The sequence below is a fragment of the Lepidothrix coronata genome, unplaced genomic scaffold (assembly GCF_001604755.1).
Source record: "Lepidothrix coronata isolate B3197 unplaced genomic scaffold, Lepidothrix_coronata-1.0 Scaffold273, whole genome shotgun sequence".
Classification (NCBI taxonomy): Eukaryota; Metazoa; Chordata; class Aves; order Passeriformes; family Pipridae; genus Lepidothrix; species Lepidothrix coronata.
Window position 1 is genome coordinate 46,029 of NW_016690453.1, and position 16,631 is coordinate 62,659.

Here is a 16,631-nt window from a genome sequence, read left to right on the forward strand (position 1 = left end):
ATAATAGAGGCACTGTGATTTCAAATTTCAGGCTACATAGTTTGAAAGACTTAACATTCAGTTAATGTTTGTTAATACGTAGAATTTAGTTTAAACTTCTGGCTAACTACTATTTTTGTAGATGAACTGAAGCACATCATAGGCGCTGAGACTACGCGGAAAGGCATTCTTCGGGTCTTTGAAATGTTCCAGCATAGTCAACTGAATAAGAGAATGGTGTACGTGTTTCTGGAGAGATTCCTAGAAACCTTGTTTCCACAAAATAAGTTCCCTGAGCTCTTCAACAAACTGCATTCACGGTCAAAGCAGATGCAGAGATATAAGCAGAGACTACACTCTACTCAAGCGCCTTCCTTACAGAAAAGGTGACACTTCAAACCTATTAAGCTGGTGTATGTTTGTCCAGGACTAACTACTTGGGCATATTCTCTGGGGCTTCAAACTCACATGCTGTCATTTCTGCACCAGTCTTCTAGTGTCACATATTAGATTATTAATGCATCTGTAAGACCTGTGGATCTTCTCATCTTCACTTGTAATTCAACCACTACCAGAAAGGTTTGTGTGTCTTAAATGATTTGGTGCGTCTTCATGCAACATTGAGAAGAAAACTGGCCCAATATACAAGAATGCTGATCCCTTCCGTTCCTGAGTCGATGTTTTGCCAGCAGTGAAAAGTGCCAGACTGTTCAAGTAAAGCACAACTATGGTGATACAATTGAAGAAAAGGGTGTTTTGGCACTGGGAGATAGTGCAATGTGTGAGAGTCAGGTGGAATTGTTCTACATTAAGACTGTTGAGGATCTGTAGGGCTATTTTAACATTCCTGTAAAGGCTGAGCTAACAGGAAAAGCAGTCTCTGGAATAGCAGGTTCATAGGAGAAGGGAGAAATAGCTATAGCCCCATCATAAAAGTACATTTATTAAAGGAAGGTTGAGGTAATTGGCTTTTATGCCACATTTATGTCACCTTTCATGTTTCGAAAATTAAACTAACATTATATCTAATGGGGGTTTTAGTAAAGGCAGAGGTGCAGTAGAAACAAACCCTTTATTCTGAGTATTCTGTAGCTTTAAGGGCCATATGCTGCTCTTACAGCACCTGGCATACATTTTGCATGTAACTTCAGTGGAGAAGGAGCATCATATTTATGTTCAATTGGTCTATATGAACATATGTCAAGTTGATAGTTGTAGAAGGAAGGGGGTATATGTTTCAAAGAGAATGGATGTTGTGTTAGAAACTGAGGAAATTGCACTAAGACACAGTTTACACACAACTCCCCATTAAAATCTGGAACACTTTTGGGATCTAAAAGACTATGTCCTACTTAATTGGAAGATTCCTTGCCTTTTAGTGTGTAAGCCTCATATGGAAAAATGTTAGAATTAGTTGGTTCCTCACAGGTAAAAGATTTCATTTGTCATATGCAAACACTTGGAAATTTCTGAACGCATATCAGTGTATATATGAAAATAAAAAGGAGATAAAACTACAATATTTTTTTAAATAATTTTTTTATTTTTTGCATAGTGTAAAATTTTAATACAAATTTGACATCAAGGCCCCACATCCATCTGTTTAGTTTCAGTGAAGAAGTTCTGTCCAATTAAAAATACAGTAACAACAAATCTTGTTTGGCCACAGCATATCTCAGTTTGTGTTTTCTTTTTCATAGTCCCCAACTGTTTGACCATCACTATCTTGAGTGAACAGAAAGTAATCTTATAGAGTCCCTTTTTTTCCTGAATGCTAAACACAGGGTAAGATACAGCTATGGACCAAGGATCCCAAGGATCCTTGTAGTAATTTGTGTCTTAATGGGAACAAATGGTCCTTTTATGCGAGAGAGGAACATAGACCTTTTATGAAAGCATTCTAAGAGAAGATAGAAGGCTCTCGAAGGACCTAGTTAAATTGACTGAAGCCTCTATATAGATCATTTTTTCTCATGGACTCTATTAATGAAATGTAGCCTTTTATCATACTACTTAATGATGACCATATTGTACTGTTAACATTCTCATACAGTATGCATGGGCTCAAGTGCACTTGTTTTTTTCTTTATTGCAGAACTAAATGCTGTAAATTAAATCCCTTTCTTTTGTAATCCTTAGGAAGATAACTTCGTAAATATGTAAGAACCCCTCTCCCTTCCTCTCTGCAGATTCTGTAAAAGTGTGACGGTTAAATGCTTTTGAATTTAACAAAATCCTTGAGTTCTGTGTGAAGTAAACAACATAGCCAGCTCCTATTGTTTACATGCCTATACCTTCCTCTAATGTCAGGGTGCTCAAGCATAACTGATATCTGACTGATGACAGATCATTCAGCAGTTGTTCTTGGTGATACAGTAAATATCTCATTAATCCTACAAAATCTAATTTATGTCTTTTAAGTCACCGATTTGTTATTCAATATGAAAGTGGGAAGTTCAAATACTGTTTTGTCAAATCTGTGGAACCTTTTATCTATCTGTAGGTACCATGAAAAATTTCAAGAGGATAGTGATAATATACAAATTTGGATTTTTTTTTTTAATTATCTGGTACATTTCTGTACAAAAATAAAATAATATCTCTAGGAATGTGAACTGAACATAATACACCGTGCTTTTTATTTGTTTTACCTAATGAATTTACTACATACATATACCTATACACACATTTATATACGCATGTGTGCATATGTATATATGTCTTGAAGTTTAGTCTTCTGTATTTAATTACGGAATATTCCTAATTCAGTGGTGCCTGTTGGCTGGCAAGAACCATCAGAAATGAATACTTTCTGTTAAATTGAGTTTGTATGTATCTTCATTTAAATGGTTTTCCTGTCGATGATTTAAAATACCTACCCTGTCAACCCATGCAGCCTATTATCCTAGAAAGTTTCCAAAACTGAATGTTAATATACAGCACTTAAGTGTCTAGATGTATCTTCTGGCCTTTGGGTGCTGTGACTGGCCGCTGAAAATTGTGCCATTGTCAACAAATGCACTTGTTTTTTAGCCTTAATTATTTTTAAGAGAAAATGAGCAATTTTTCATTTGGTTCATCCTCAAGCTTGTGCTGCTGGTGTTTGCTAGAACTAAACAGTAAATTTTAAGTTCTACCAGAATGTGTACCAAAATAAAACTATATAAATTCCACAATCTAAATTTTAATTTTGTGCAATATTTTCATTTAATGCATGTGTATTTGAATAGCTGTAAAATAAATGAATTTTTAATGTTCTGAAGTCTAGGTTAAACATGTCTTCTCAGCTGAGCAATTTTTGCATTCTGTTGTTGCGTTAGTTTATTTAAGGACTTGTTTTAAAAGTCTTATTTGTTACTCTTTTGTTAATTCCTTTGTTCTCAATGATCTTTGCTCACCTGAGCAAAGCTCATATATTACAAAGGAAGACTCTGAAGAACACATCTCATAAATAGAACTGTTATAAATTACTTGTGCATATCATTGTACAGTGTGTCAGCTGTGTGCCTAATTGTTCTATTGATGCTTTTCCCCTCCCTTCCCCCTCCTCTCGTTTCTGTAACAAAGATTGAACATGAAACAGGCTGCCATGGTCACTTCTACTGAATGGCAGAGGACTCTGAATTTTTTTTTGGAGTTTGCATTTATGTTCTGTCCAATAGAAAGCTAAAAAATTACACTAATAAAGTATTAACAGGATTGTTATGAGTCTTTGTTTATTTTTAAAATAACTTTCTCACTAGCAGGTACAAATTTTTGCAAGTCTGGAGAAAAATCACTGAAGATAAAACTGTTGCTATTTAAATAAAGCAATGATTCCTTGATTTATTTTTTCTTTAATGTTTTATAAACTGATTTTACTTTTAACAGATTAATCTCTATGTTCATTTTTGACCAGTGTTTGCAAAGAGTCCTGTATTTTAAAAGGACTTACACAGAAACAGTGGGACTGTGTGATGTACAGGGTTTTTTTACTCTTTCTTTTTTCCCCCCGGGTTTATTTTTGCAGCAGCTGGATGTACCATGGGACCACAATTGTTGCCCTTGATATATTTATTCCAGCTGTTTCACATTCATCAAAAAGATGTCCTGAGCTACAGAGATGTTGGTTCTTTGACCCTTGAGTGAAGTGCTTACCACTCTCTCTAGCTTTCACGCTCTTGCTACAGGATATAGACACATCTCAGGAATTTCACTAGTAGATTACAAGTTCTTATTAGTTGAAGCTGTTATCCTAGGGTGATTTCATTGCAAAAAATATAATCCATGATAAGCTTGTTTTTAGAAAAGTCATAAAAATATCTGCCATTTGCTAACTGAGGTTTATATTTGTCTGTGGCTTCTTTACTCTTCAGTCTATCACATTATGTTTAATTTTGGTTTTGATGTCTAGTGCATGTGTGAGAATTGCTAAAGTTTTGTGAAGCTGAGTAGTCAGCATCACTCTGCATTGTCTTAACTACAAATTTCATAAAATTTATCTCTTGGAAGAAAGGAAATTATATTGTGAAAACAGTAATTTACTTATGTATTTCTAAAGAAATTGAACTTTTATTTCGTTAAACGCTTGAAACATCTATGCCACTATAGGTGGACTCTTAACAGTATTGGGGACAGGAGTTTAAATTCATGGGTGATGCTGTAGAGGATATTAAGTGGCATTCTTTCCAAATAAAGTGGTAACTTACTAAAGTAAGAATACATGAACAATTACTTGAACAGTCATATGTTTTCTGAAGTTAAATACAGATTATCAGTAGCTTGTATGGACTAGAGTGCAGGTGGGTACTAGACAGGAAAACATTTGTTGAATTTTCTTGTGACTGAGGTGGGAAAAGAAAACCTACTGCGTTCTGTGTCCATGTCTGTATGCAAAGAGAGAAGGCACTCGTTATGCTCTTAACTCTAAATGGCATATGAAAATGTGATTGAGTTTTATTTTATGTACGAGATCATCTATTAAATTCATAGTTGAGAAACCTGGATTGCTAATTCATATCTAAATGACAGTCACAGCTTCAGCTATCTGTGTTGATGAAAATCAGGTGAAATATTTGTTTTCAATGCATGTAAGATGGTGACATTCTGTGGCCATCATAGCCTTTTTCTTTTAGTATTGTGGACTAGAACTAAAAAGAATCCATGAGAAGCTACCATTTAATTTTAAAAGTTACTTTAACTGAAAACTTTTGTATTGATTATTTATTTGATGCCAGGTCAAGTGAATATTTAGTAAACTGAAAGAGAAGTGCTCTCATAATGGGTCCATTAAGCCATTTCTTAGAAAACAGTAAAATTTTGTACACAGAATTTAGAAACAGCATGTGCAGTACAATATTCTCACTAACTTAATTCATTAACTTAGAGGATTGAATAAACTGAAAATAAAGCACTGCAGAAGAAAAACTGAGGTGGCTCAGAAATATCTCTCAACTTCTGATTTATTTTAAAAGCTTAAATAACCCCCCCACCAACCTCCCTTCCATCCCAATACTTTAAACTTTCCCACTGCTCAAACAAATTAGACTGTAAATAATTGAATTTTGCAGGTCTATGAAAATTTTCATGCATCTCTAATATTGTGTGCATGCGTGGTTCTGACACTTAAACATTTTGCATTAAGCGTTTCACACCAGAAAAATACTATTTCACAAGCAGTGCTCATTTCCTTTCCCATTAGCTATTTGCAGGTTTTATCACAGATTGAGAGAAGCACTCTCCAAATAAACTGCCTAGTGTTTGCAAACTGCTTTTGTTGATCACATCAAAATTAGTTAAATCTGCATTGACCAGTCAGCTTAGCTAGAGAATATTTCTCTTTTTGTTAAGACAAAAAAGACCAAGTACCATCACTAGGAATTGCCAGAGGTAATGTCCACTTCTTCTCTGATTATTTTTTTAATCAATCAGCAAATCTTGTTTTTCTTCTTCTAAGGAAACCTAAAACAAGGAAGTCTAAAATACACATCTGTAACCACTTTTGATAACATTAGGTTGTAAATACTTACGTAAGTGTATGTGTGTGTTGCAAAGCATTAGGTACATTAAGCATTAGTATTGCGTACAAACCTCTTTCAGTCCATTTTTGTGGAACTTTGCAATTTTAAAACTGTGTAGAGAAACAAAATTATGCTTTTGATTTTTTAGTTTAAAAATATGACAAGCTTAACACTTGTTTTGAAGAATTCTTTTTGGTTGATTATTTTCTCTTTTTAATCTAATCAGTACTTTTATGCTAGTTATAATCCCTCACATCAAAATGGTGAAGGAAAAAAAAAAGAGAGAAAGGACTGGCATACATTTGCATATATTCTTCAGGAACATGGAGTGTTTTCAGCTACTTCATGTTTTTCATGAAGTTTCTCTTAAAATATGAACAGTGTAAACACCTTTACTCTGAGTGATGCCATGCATTGCTTAAACAGCAGTGGGACTAGCTTAAAGGTAGAGCAGTCGTGTCTGTAGAGAATATGTGGACAGAGAATTGTGTTTTGTGGGCATTACGGATGTTCAGAGCATGGAAATACCTGAGTTGTTAAACAATACTTTTTCCATATAAATGCAGAGTGAAATCTTGACTAGCAGAAGCTGATTACAAAATAGTAATGCCCATACTGGTCGAGCGCTGGAACAGGCTCCCCAGGGCAGTGGTCACAGCACCAAGCCTGCCAGAGTTCAAGAAGTGTTTGGAGAACACTCTCAGGCATATGTTGGTGTTGTGAGGCACACTCTTGGTGTTGTGCTGTGCAGAGCCAGGAGCTGGACTCGATCCTTGTGGCTTCTTTCGAACTCAGGATATTCTGTTGTATGATTCCTGAATTGCTGTCTGAGCCTGTTTTGACCATGTAGCCTTTTGCCTTCTACATGGTGACCATTCCCTTAAGTTAAACGAGAAAGAAACCACATTTTGGACTTCTGTTTCTGTGCCTGTTTTTTATGGGCCTGGAATAATTTCATTTAAATGAATCTTCTCTTTCCTATTAACGATTCCACATATAAGTTAAAATCTGTTCTAATAGCCTGCTACATCTTTTAGGTCATTTCAATTCACAAGTCCTAAGAAGAAAATAATGCAAGGATAACTACCTGAGATTTCCCATATTTGCTTTCAACATCAAGTTGAAAAAAATCTACTCTTGATTTTATTTTATATTTGAAGTAATCCAGGCAATTCTTTTATTGTTGGTGCTCAGTAGGTTTTGCAGCAGCAATTGTTTAATCAGTGTGGGAATATCTTTGAAAGACTGTTTTTTGTTAAACTAACTTAAAAAAGAAGTAAAATATTTCCAAATAAATTTAACCAGATAAAGCACTTTTTAAAATGTGCTCTATTTCAACTATATAGTCAAAAGTTAACAATTTTTTTATTCCTCAAATTGTTTTGTTATAAACACAAGCAGGGGATAGTATGTTTCTAAAAGCAAATATATTTTGAAGGAGATTGCATAGTGCACGTGTAGAGTTGAATGATGCATGTGACAAGGTACTCGTGAACAGGCAGTGAAGTTACTGACTGCAGTTAGGAAGAAGTGGAGTAGAGGAGCTGATACTCCCTTGAGCGTACAGGTTAAAAAGAGGTCAGGCAGTGGAGTTCTTGGATCTACACCCCTTCTTCTTGTCTATCCTTCCCGCTCCCTGCAGAGTGTTTTGTTTATGCTTTATGGCTTCAAAATTCAAGGAGCTTGTGTCCTGGCTTGATTTGCTGCAGACATTTCACAAGAATAATTGGTCGTATGAGATGAAAATAAATACTTTAGAAATATTTATGAATTTCCATCCAAAACTTCATGGCAGCAAGTTCCAGACCTCTGTTCTCATTTATTCTAGCCCTGAATCACGTTCCCAGTCTACATTCCTCTCTCTTCACAAAGTGTTTTATGTGCTGTGGTTTTTATCAGTGTGTGATAGGCCAGTAGTGCCTGAGATCTGCAGGGTATAAAGAAAGTGATTGTGTATGATCTGTACATGTGGTAAGGGAGCTGCAGTGGGGGAAAACTGACACACAGCAGGTGTGCAAGAAATAAGCAAAACCATTTTACTATGATAAAGATCATGAAACCGAAGGCCAGAGAATGTGAACTATTCCTAAGACCCCTGACATTTTCATAAAGTGGTCTTATGGTACACGCTTGCCATCATCTGTTCAGCTGCGGAAGGTTTTGGGAAAAAAATGTTAATTCAATGCTGCTGTCTTTGACAAGAGTTTTGAAACTTCATGCTATCACACAAAAGTCTGTAAGCTTAATTAGTGGAAGGTGTAGCTTGAAGTATTTTCCCCCCTAGCACTCAGTCTTTGGGCATTGCAGCATGTTTGGGGTTGTATGTGGGCGGATTATGTTCTGCAGTTTGGTTTGAGGGGGGCAGGAGGGAGTGAGTCTGTTTCTGAGCCCAACAAGATAGGGCTGAATTTTTGCTGCAGCCAGGCGTGATGTAGGATGGGCATATCCTCGAACAGACAGAAGTAAGTTCCCCCAAAGGCATTTGTTCTGATAGTTCTGGTGCTTTTGTGAAGAGGGAAAGGTCTGTTTTGGAAGTTGCACTGTGTCCACAGACCCTACTGAAGTTCTCTGATCCCAAAGACCTGCCGATCCTTTTGTCAGAGAAGACTTTTCTGAAGTTACCAGGACTGAGGATGTACAAGGAGGTTATCCTGGATTTAGCATTTAAATCTAGCATGTTGTCTACTTAACATTATCCTACCAGAAAGTTGGTTTAGAGTTAGGGACCTCCTTGACATCTGAATCACATCAAGAGAGATGACTGGTGTGTTTGCAGGTCCAATTGCTGAAAATCTGCTGTAGTTTCCCTGCTAGGAGAGAGGCTGAGGGTAGGAGCAGGTTGTGTGGAGTCTGCACTGAGCAGAAGCCGTTAGAAACCTCTGGTGAGTCCTCCAGCTGAGAGTGGGCCAGGCTCAGGGCTGAGCCCACGGGAGCCTCCATGTTTTAACAGAAGACACTGCCCAGGCAGTGAAAGGAGAGTTTTGCATCCCAACATGTGACATGAGCAGCTATAGCTCCAGTGGAGGAATGGTGCTCAGGTGTAGTGGTATTGGGATGATCTCCTATGCCTTCCCAGGTAAACCCTTTCTTTCCTGGAGCCTCAAATGGAGCTAATACAAAATTACAGTTCTACTTTCAGAGGCATAGAAAGAGCATGAGGCTCTGCAGGGAACAACTTGGCTCGTTGCTTTTGACTTTGGTCCTTCCCAAGAACTTCAGGATGGTCCTCATAAGTTTCAGCTTATTCTCAGAAAAATAACTAGGAAGACAGCCTTGATTGATTCAGATAAATAAATCCATGACTTTGCCAGCCTGGTACTACTTTAAAGCCTATGTTTAGTGCTACTTCTTTAAAAAGTAAAATTTAATCCAGTTGTAGTCACCAAGCATATACACCTATTTTTGCCTTGGTCAATCCAACTTCACAGTAGTTGGCACTTTTACCCTCTTAGAAAAAACTTTCTGGCTACAGGTGTTTTTCTTTTCCCATAGAGGGGTTCTAGAAGGTCACAGAAGCATGAAATCTATCCTAATTCAGCTTAGCTGCTAATCACATAGAGAGAAAGGAAAGTGTGACTGAGCATCGAGTAAATGTCAGTTGGCACCTGTTTTCACAATCTCAATTTGTTTTTCTTCTCACACCATATTACACCTCTTAATTTAATTTGTGACTGGCCTTTTCTCCTCCCAGCTGTCCGGGGCTGCAGGGCACACGTTCCAGCTGGTGTTACCAGGGACTTTGCTCAGCCCAAGGACTGAGCTGAGCAAATTACCCAAGTCCCGCAGCCACCCGGGATGTGGGTGCTCTCTTACTGCCTTATCTCACTTACAGGCTGGTAACTTGATTCCCTGGACCCGAAATGGAGTATACATATTTCAAATACCTTTGAAAAGTCTTTCCCATCCTAACTATGTTGTTTTGGGATTAAAATGGACTTTAGGTAACAGAGTGGCCCATTCATCAGCTTTGCAGTAATTATGGTGCTAATGTTGATTTAAGTTTGTTTTTTGAACAAAAAGATTCCTAATGGTATTTGCAGAAGGGTAGGCTGCCTGGCAGTTGTACTGTGAGTGTGTCACATGTACAGGCTGCATTCTCCTTCCCTCCCGTGTGAAAGCACAGAAAAAGCAGCAGGGCTGGAGAAATCCAACATCCCACCCCTGTGCCCCAGAAAAGTTTAAGGCAGTCCCAAAGTGACATGCAGAGAAGTAGCAAATTTAATTTCTTTGACCTCAGGCTATGATAGCTTAATCCTTCCTCTCCAGAACAGCTATCTTCAAAAATAAGATGCATGGCTGTCTGGCAAAATTAACAGACAGACTGAAAGATGATGAATTTGTAGGATACAGAAGCCAGTGTTATCTCCAGAGCTTCTCTTTGTGGAGGATCTTGATGCTGCAGGTCAAGAATGAAGAAAATTGCCAGCCCTGTTCTCCTTGAGCAAATGTTTCTTGTCTTCTGTCAACTCTGTGAATTTCTAAAAGTTGGTGTGTGCATGTCATGGTGCATATTATTAAATAGGCTGTTAATTTGCTCTACAGAAGCTAATCTGTTCTCTGACTACCACTGAAACCTGTTAGCTCAGGATACTTCTATCCTGATAAGCTCATTGCTTTACAAAACTCATTGTCACAATTACTGTGACTGCCGTTACTAAGTTTTCCTGTTTTAATTTGGGAAAAGTCCTGTGTAGTATAAAACAGTCCTGAATAGCACTAAACATAGGGTTTTAAAGTAGCACCTGTATAGTAGTACATTCTCTATGTAAAATGATACTGCTCCTTTTTCTCCCAAAAGAGCTGTTCCGAAGAGTGAATATGGTAGCAGTTGTCTTTGAATAAGTAGTTAGATTGAAAACATATTCCTGAAAACAGGTCCTAAACTGAGAAGCTGCATGAAGGTTGCTTGGTCAGTTTTGTTTGTGGGTTTGTTTGTTTTATGTTATTGTTGTTTGTTTTAGTTTGGTTAGGAGTTTTTTGTTTTGGTTTATTTGTTGGTATTTTTTTGGGGGGGTAATATTTGTGACTTCGTGGGGAAAAAAACACCAAAATTTAAATTAACAGAGTTTTGTTCAGCACAGGCTGTGGTTGCAGATGGTGGTGGCAGAGCAGGCATCAGACACATGATCTTGTAGGTGGAAAGGGCAAAGACCTGGATGGAAGTGGCTGTCAGCCCTGCCAGCTCACAGGGGCTGTGTAAGGAAGCTCTAGAAACTCTTATTTTCCCCAAACCCAAAACAATTGCATTGTTTGTATTAATATCGTACTTAGTTTCAGCAGATCATTCTCTGTTGCCCTTCTCTATTACTTTCTTGCCTCTGTGCATTTGTAAAAGCTCCTGGTGGGCAAAGGATCTGACATCTATTGAAATGTTACCCCTGTTCTGCATGTATTTCATGGATGTGGGATGGATATTTGAGAAGAAACAATCTTTCAGTCTTCAGGTTTTGATTTTTAGTAAATCTCTACTTGCACATGATGACTAAAGAGGAATTTTTAGAAAAGTCACTCTTGTCACAGCCGGTGACTGCTTGAAGCTTGAAATTTAACGCGTGTCAAGGCTATCATCATATAGGTTATTGCAGCTTGCTTTTTCCCTCAGCCTTGGCAAGTGCAATCTTACTTCTCCAGAGCACTATCACAAAGACCATATTTTTAACTTGGGCTATTATAATTTTCTGCTTTTCCTGCTGTAGTTGTTTTCAGAGTACATGGCCTTTTTAGTCCCCCAGAACCTGTAGAAGTAGTAGCAGGAAAAATTAAGCTGCAGAGAGATCCCATAGAAAAGTCAGAAAAAAGTCCTTTTTGGCAGTTTTGGCAAATGATATTTAAAAATACCCTCCACATGCTCATTTTGATTTGCAATAGACTTCACACACCCCCCTTCAAGAAACTGTCCCAGCTGTACTACTTTATAGTTCTCTTAGATCTATTTTCTGTGTATGGCAAATGCACCTCAAGCAAATGTGGAGCAGAGATTCTGGTTTCCTGGTGCAGTCAGGTGGCTGCTGCAGCAGCTGGTAGGAGACCTGGGTCTGCTCTTGGAATCGCCTTCCTAGTCACCCTGGTGTGATGCATGAGATAGACACATCAATTGAGAAATAAAGGTTAATTTTTCTTCATTTTTCTGAGGTTTGCTCTCCATATAGTGCCTGATATTTGGCAAAGTTATGCCAGAAAAATTGGAAGGTTCTCTGTGTTTTGAATTTCCGTATGTTTTTTTCATCTCTTTCAGTCTTGCAAGTTTGTCATAATAGAATTATTAGGTTGACTATTGTTTTGTTTATTTGCCTATATTTACTTGTGCTGATTGCCACTACTTTGAGTCAAAAATGTGCAGATGGTAGCACCTAATTTTCACAGATTTCTAGCTAAACTCAGAAAGTAGGTTTGTATAAAATGTTGGAAGAGATTTATGGCAGGCTGGCAGTCTTCTCTCTCTCTTGCCTCACTTTCCTTGTTTACTTTAACCCTTACATTAAACCCTGCCCTTTCAAAAAGGTATCATAAGGCTGATATGGCAAATAATGTTACTTGTGTGCCTATTGCTCATTACAGAAATGTCAGATAAAACTTCAGCATGTACAGGTTAATCTGTAGAAGCTGCTGAATTTCTCTTCCATTCTTTCTAATGAAGGGTGATGCTGCCTAAGATTGTCACACTGAGACAGAGAAAATAAAAGTGAAGCTTGGAAGAGAAGTAAACACTGGGAAAATATATTTGATTAATTAGTCCTTGTGGGAGCAGACTGGATTGAACTTCCTAAGATCATTCTATATCCTGGTGAACTTTGTTTTTGGTTAGGGAATTTCTCTGTACTTAGAAAAATAAAAGACTAAGGTACTTGGCTCCAAAGTAGGACCGCTTAAAAAGAAGTTTTCTCCTTTTCCTGCAGTAAAAGTTGCTATTCAGAGTATTTCAGCCCCAGCACATCTTGAAAAGTCATGAGGAGTAACATCCAAACAAAGTCTGTAAGAGGTGGTGCATCCTTTTTCTGCAAGGGATGGGGAGGAAGAGGCTTCTTTTGAGAGGAGCCATATGTTCAGTCAAGAGAAACAAGAAAGTTTCCCAGTTGAAAGTGCAGCAAGATTCTGTACAGAAGAAAATACAGAGGTTTATTTTATCAGCTCTGCATAGTTGACTCAAATCTATAAAATGAGACTTCTAGAATAATTACCTTTCTGTTTTAGCAGGTCCCTACCGCGTGGGTCCTGTAGTGTCTATATGACTTTTTTCTCTCAGACCAGAACTCTTGCCCTGTGTCTCTTAAATTGTTCATACACAGCTCCACTGCCCACCCCAGACTGGTGGGGGAAGAAGGCAGTAGACCTTTTACCATGCAGCAAAAGAAGAGCAACGAAGCTGATGAAGGGTCTGCAGCACAAATCCTATGAGGAGTGGATGAGGGAGCTGGAGTTGTTTAGCCTGGAGAAAAGGAGGCTCGGGGGAGACCTTATTGGTCTCTACAACTACCCAAAAGGAGGTTGTAGCAAGGTGAGGGTCAATCTTTTCTCCCATATAACAAGCGACAGGACAAGAGGAAATGGCTTCAAGTTGTGCCAGGGGAGGTTCAGATTGGATATTAGGACAAATTTATTGTCTGAAAATGTTGCCAAGTACTGGAACAGGCTGCCCAATAGAGCTGCTGTTCCTGAAGGTATTTACAAGATGCGTAGATGTGGTGCTTAGGGATTTAGTGATGGACTTGGTTAGTGACTGGACTTGATTGTCTTAAAGATCTTTTCAACCTAAATGATTCTGTGTTTCTCTGAAAATTATCTGAAGCCTCTGCTGCTGGAAGGAGATGGCATGGTTATTCTTGTCCTGTTCTCCCTGGTTATTCTTGTCCTGTTCTCTGCCTGAAGGGCAATATGGAGGACTCCAGTCATGTAGCACCTGCGCTATTTCACTGCGTCAACCATCTGTGTTCACTTGGATCTTTTTGCATGGCTGAGAATTAAAATTGGTGTTTAAGGTCTTTTGATGGCAGCTCTTAATAACTGATAGGTGCTGTTTGTTCAAGCTACCTTTATAGACTGCCTCTTACTGTTCAAGTTTTGTAAAAATGCAGTTTTAGGTTAGACATGCTTCATTACCAAATCTACTCATTAAAAGAAACTTTGCTTCCTCAGGTTTTTATGGCTGACTACCTTAACTTAAACACAGGTGCAGGTTTCCCTGAAAGAACGTCTTTTCCAAAGGAATTGTGACTTTGCTTTTGGCTGCTGACTCCTGTAACAGTATCATGGTGTATAATTAAGGTAGGAAATACATGCCTATAGTTGTTGCCTGTCTTGTACTTCCACTTGTTACTGGCAAGCTCTCAAATGAAATGAAATGTTTAGAGAAGAACATTTGGCAATGTTCATTGCCAAATCACAGTTCAAGAAACTGGTAATATTTGTGTGCCTTCAAACAGGATCCTGTTCTGTCCCTATTCAACTAAAAGTCCAATTAACATCTGTAACTGCACTTATTTTAAAAATTAATATTTTAGATGAAGAACTTCTGAAGTAATAGTTAAACTAATGGATATCTAGTATTTACTGAAAGGTGACCAAGGCTTTGCATATGCAACTCTACCTAATCTAAGGCACTGAAATAGAACAATACTACTTTTCATGTTTGAAATGTGCAGATATTGTATGTATCCCATACTGCAAGCTAGTAATTGCCTTGGAAATCATACATACCTCATTTTATAGATGAAATGCTTGCTCTTGCAAAGATTTGCCTGGCTGTCTAACTTGATGCTTTCAATCTCTTTCATGATATAACATCACCTTTCCTTTTGTGCAACCCCAAACTCCACAGAGTTAAGGGAAATGAGAAGAAAGTGATGGTTATACAAAATTTTGCAAGAAATGTACACTGTCACCATATATTCTAGATCGTGCCTTTTCTCTTCTTTCTCACTGTTTTTTTCTAAGGCTCTACTGGGCTTTGGGTGCATTGCCACCAGTGTCCCAGCCTGTGCTGTACCCTCTGTGCCCTGGCAGGTCTCCCGTTTCACACGTACCACAGTCCCAGGGTGAGACAGAACTGCCAGGGGTGACCTGGGCTCTGGGGTGTCCCTCTGACCCTCATGCATGGACTGATGGGCAGCACAGCTCTGCATAGGGAGCACTTTGAAATGAGAGTGGGGCAGCAGTTCTCTCAGCAAAAGTTAGTGAGGGGAAAACTGCTCTCAGGCCCAGAGATGTTTTCGTGATCCGTTTCCAACTCCTCTCTGTAAATGTGAGTTGTACTGTGTTCACTTCTGAGAACTCATGGAAAATGGTCAGAAATTTTTCTCCATCCCCTCCCTGCAGCCTGTGATGCTCTTCTATCAGCAAGACGAGGGACAGCTTCTGTCATGCTATTTTATTTAAGTGTCTATGTGACATAATCTAAGTTCAAGGGGAGAAATTTTATTGTCTGTTTTGCAAGGCTTAGGACAATGGTGGTGCCCCCCAACAATTTCCCTCACAGAGGGATGGCTGAAGGGCTTTCTGGCTGTGCAGAAAGAAGTATGCTGCTTCTTTTTTTCTTTTCTTATATTTACCAAGAAGGAGGGGTGCTAGCAGCAACCGTAACAAACTTGAGCAGAGGGCAATTCCCAATGAGCTGATGACTGACTGGTTTTAATGACCCTCAGCTTTTCTCTGGGTCATTAACTCTCCTAGGTAGTTATTAATCCTCAGGAAACATCCTGGGTCTCAATGTTCAGTGCTTAAAGACAAGACAGTCTCTTGCAGATATTTTTCCTACAAAGCATCCAAAACACACATTCAACTAAATCTTTTTTTTTCTTTTTTTTTTTTTTTTTGCTTTCCAGATGTTCCAGTGCTTTTCAGCCTTCTGGAGGAATCTTCTCTTATCTTAGTGATTTATTTTAGTCTTCTGTTGAGTTGGCATGCAGTTAGTGTAAGTCTGCAGATTGAAGACTTCCACACCCTTTGGTCTTGGGGCCTTCACTCTCACTTCATTAAGTGAACTGCAAATATCTGTGCACAACATAATGTTTGTTGTGCTTTGGAATATGTAATTTACTGGCCTAATTCTTGCTTTCTGTCCTTTACAGTCACCATGCTGTGCTGATGCCCAGAACAAAAGCCACTTGCAGAGGATGAAGAGACTGATGCTCTCACAGGCACAAAGCTGTCCTCTGAAAGTAACTATTAATCAAGTACTTTCAGAGCCAGAGCATGAGGGCCTCTGTGCTTCAGCAGCTACAGTATGGCTCAAATGGATGGTGACTCAAAGAACCAGAAATACTTTTATTTTATTCTTCTGTGCTTGTATTTCTTTTAAAATAGGACTGCCTAAAGTATTAGGAAAGTTCTTTGATAAAATTTACATGATTAAAAAAGCATCTGCTGCAAGGCACAGCTGAGCCTCAGAGAAAACAGCCCATCTCAGCTGCTGTCGTGGTAGGTGCAGCCATGCATTGATGCACCAAAAGCCTGACTTAGCATGTGTCTAAAGTACAGTGGCAGGAAATCCTGACACTGAGCACATTTCTGGACTCTGCTGAGAAGCCTGGTTTCCGGGTGCTGTTTGTGGATGAGCTCTTCTTTAGTATGAAATGTTTTGAAATCTATAACATCTGAAATGAAATAGTTTATTGCTACCTGATTAGACCTCTGCAGAGACTGATCTCTGGGTTTTAC

The 16,631-nt window shown here is 38.5% G+C and overlaps 1 protein-coding gene and 1 long non-coding RNA gene across 2 annotated transcripts in view; both read left to right on the top strand.

Moving 5' to 3' along the window:
- SNX13 (sorting nexin 13) overlaps nucleotides 1-3,678 on the top strand; it is a gene marked incomplete at its 5' end in the record, with an annotated part of 46,473 nt that extends 42,795 nt beyond the window's left edge. Inside the window, one exon of the mRNA XM_017836261.1 lies at nucleotides 122-3,678. Coding sequence (XP_017691750.1) covers nucleotides 122-369 — 248 coding nt within the window. The remainder of the gene's footprint in view (nucleotides 1-121) is intronic.
- A 10,499-nt stretch (nucleotides 3,679-14,177) lies between these two features.
- On the top strand, nucleotides 14,178-16,228 carry LOC108507915. The gene is made up of 3 exons (XR_001878292.1): nucleotides 14,178-14,240; nucleotides 15,797-15,885; nucleotides 16,043-16,228. It is a non-coding gene; the product is annotated as an uncharacterized LOC108507915 (long non-coding RNA).
- Nucleotides 16,229-16,631: the final 403 nt, after the last annotated feature.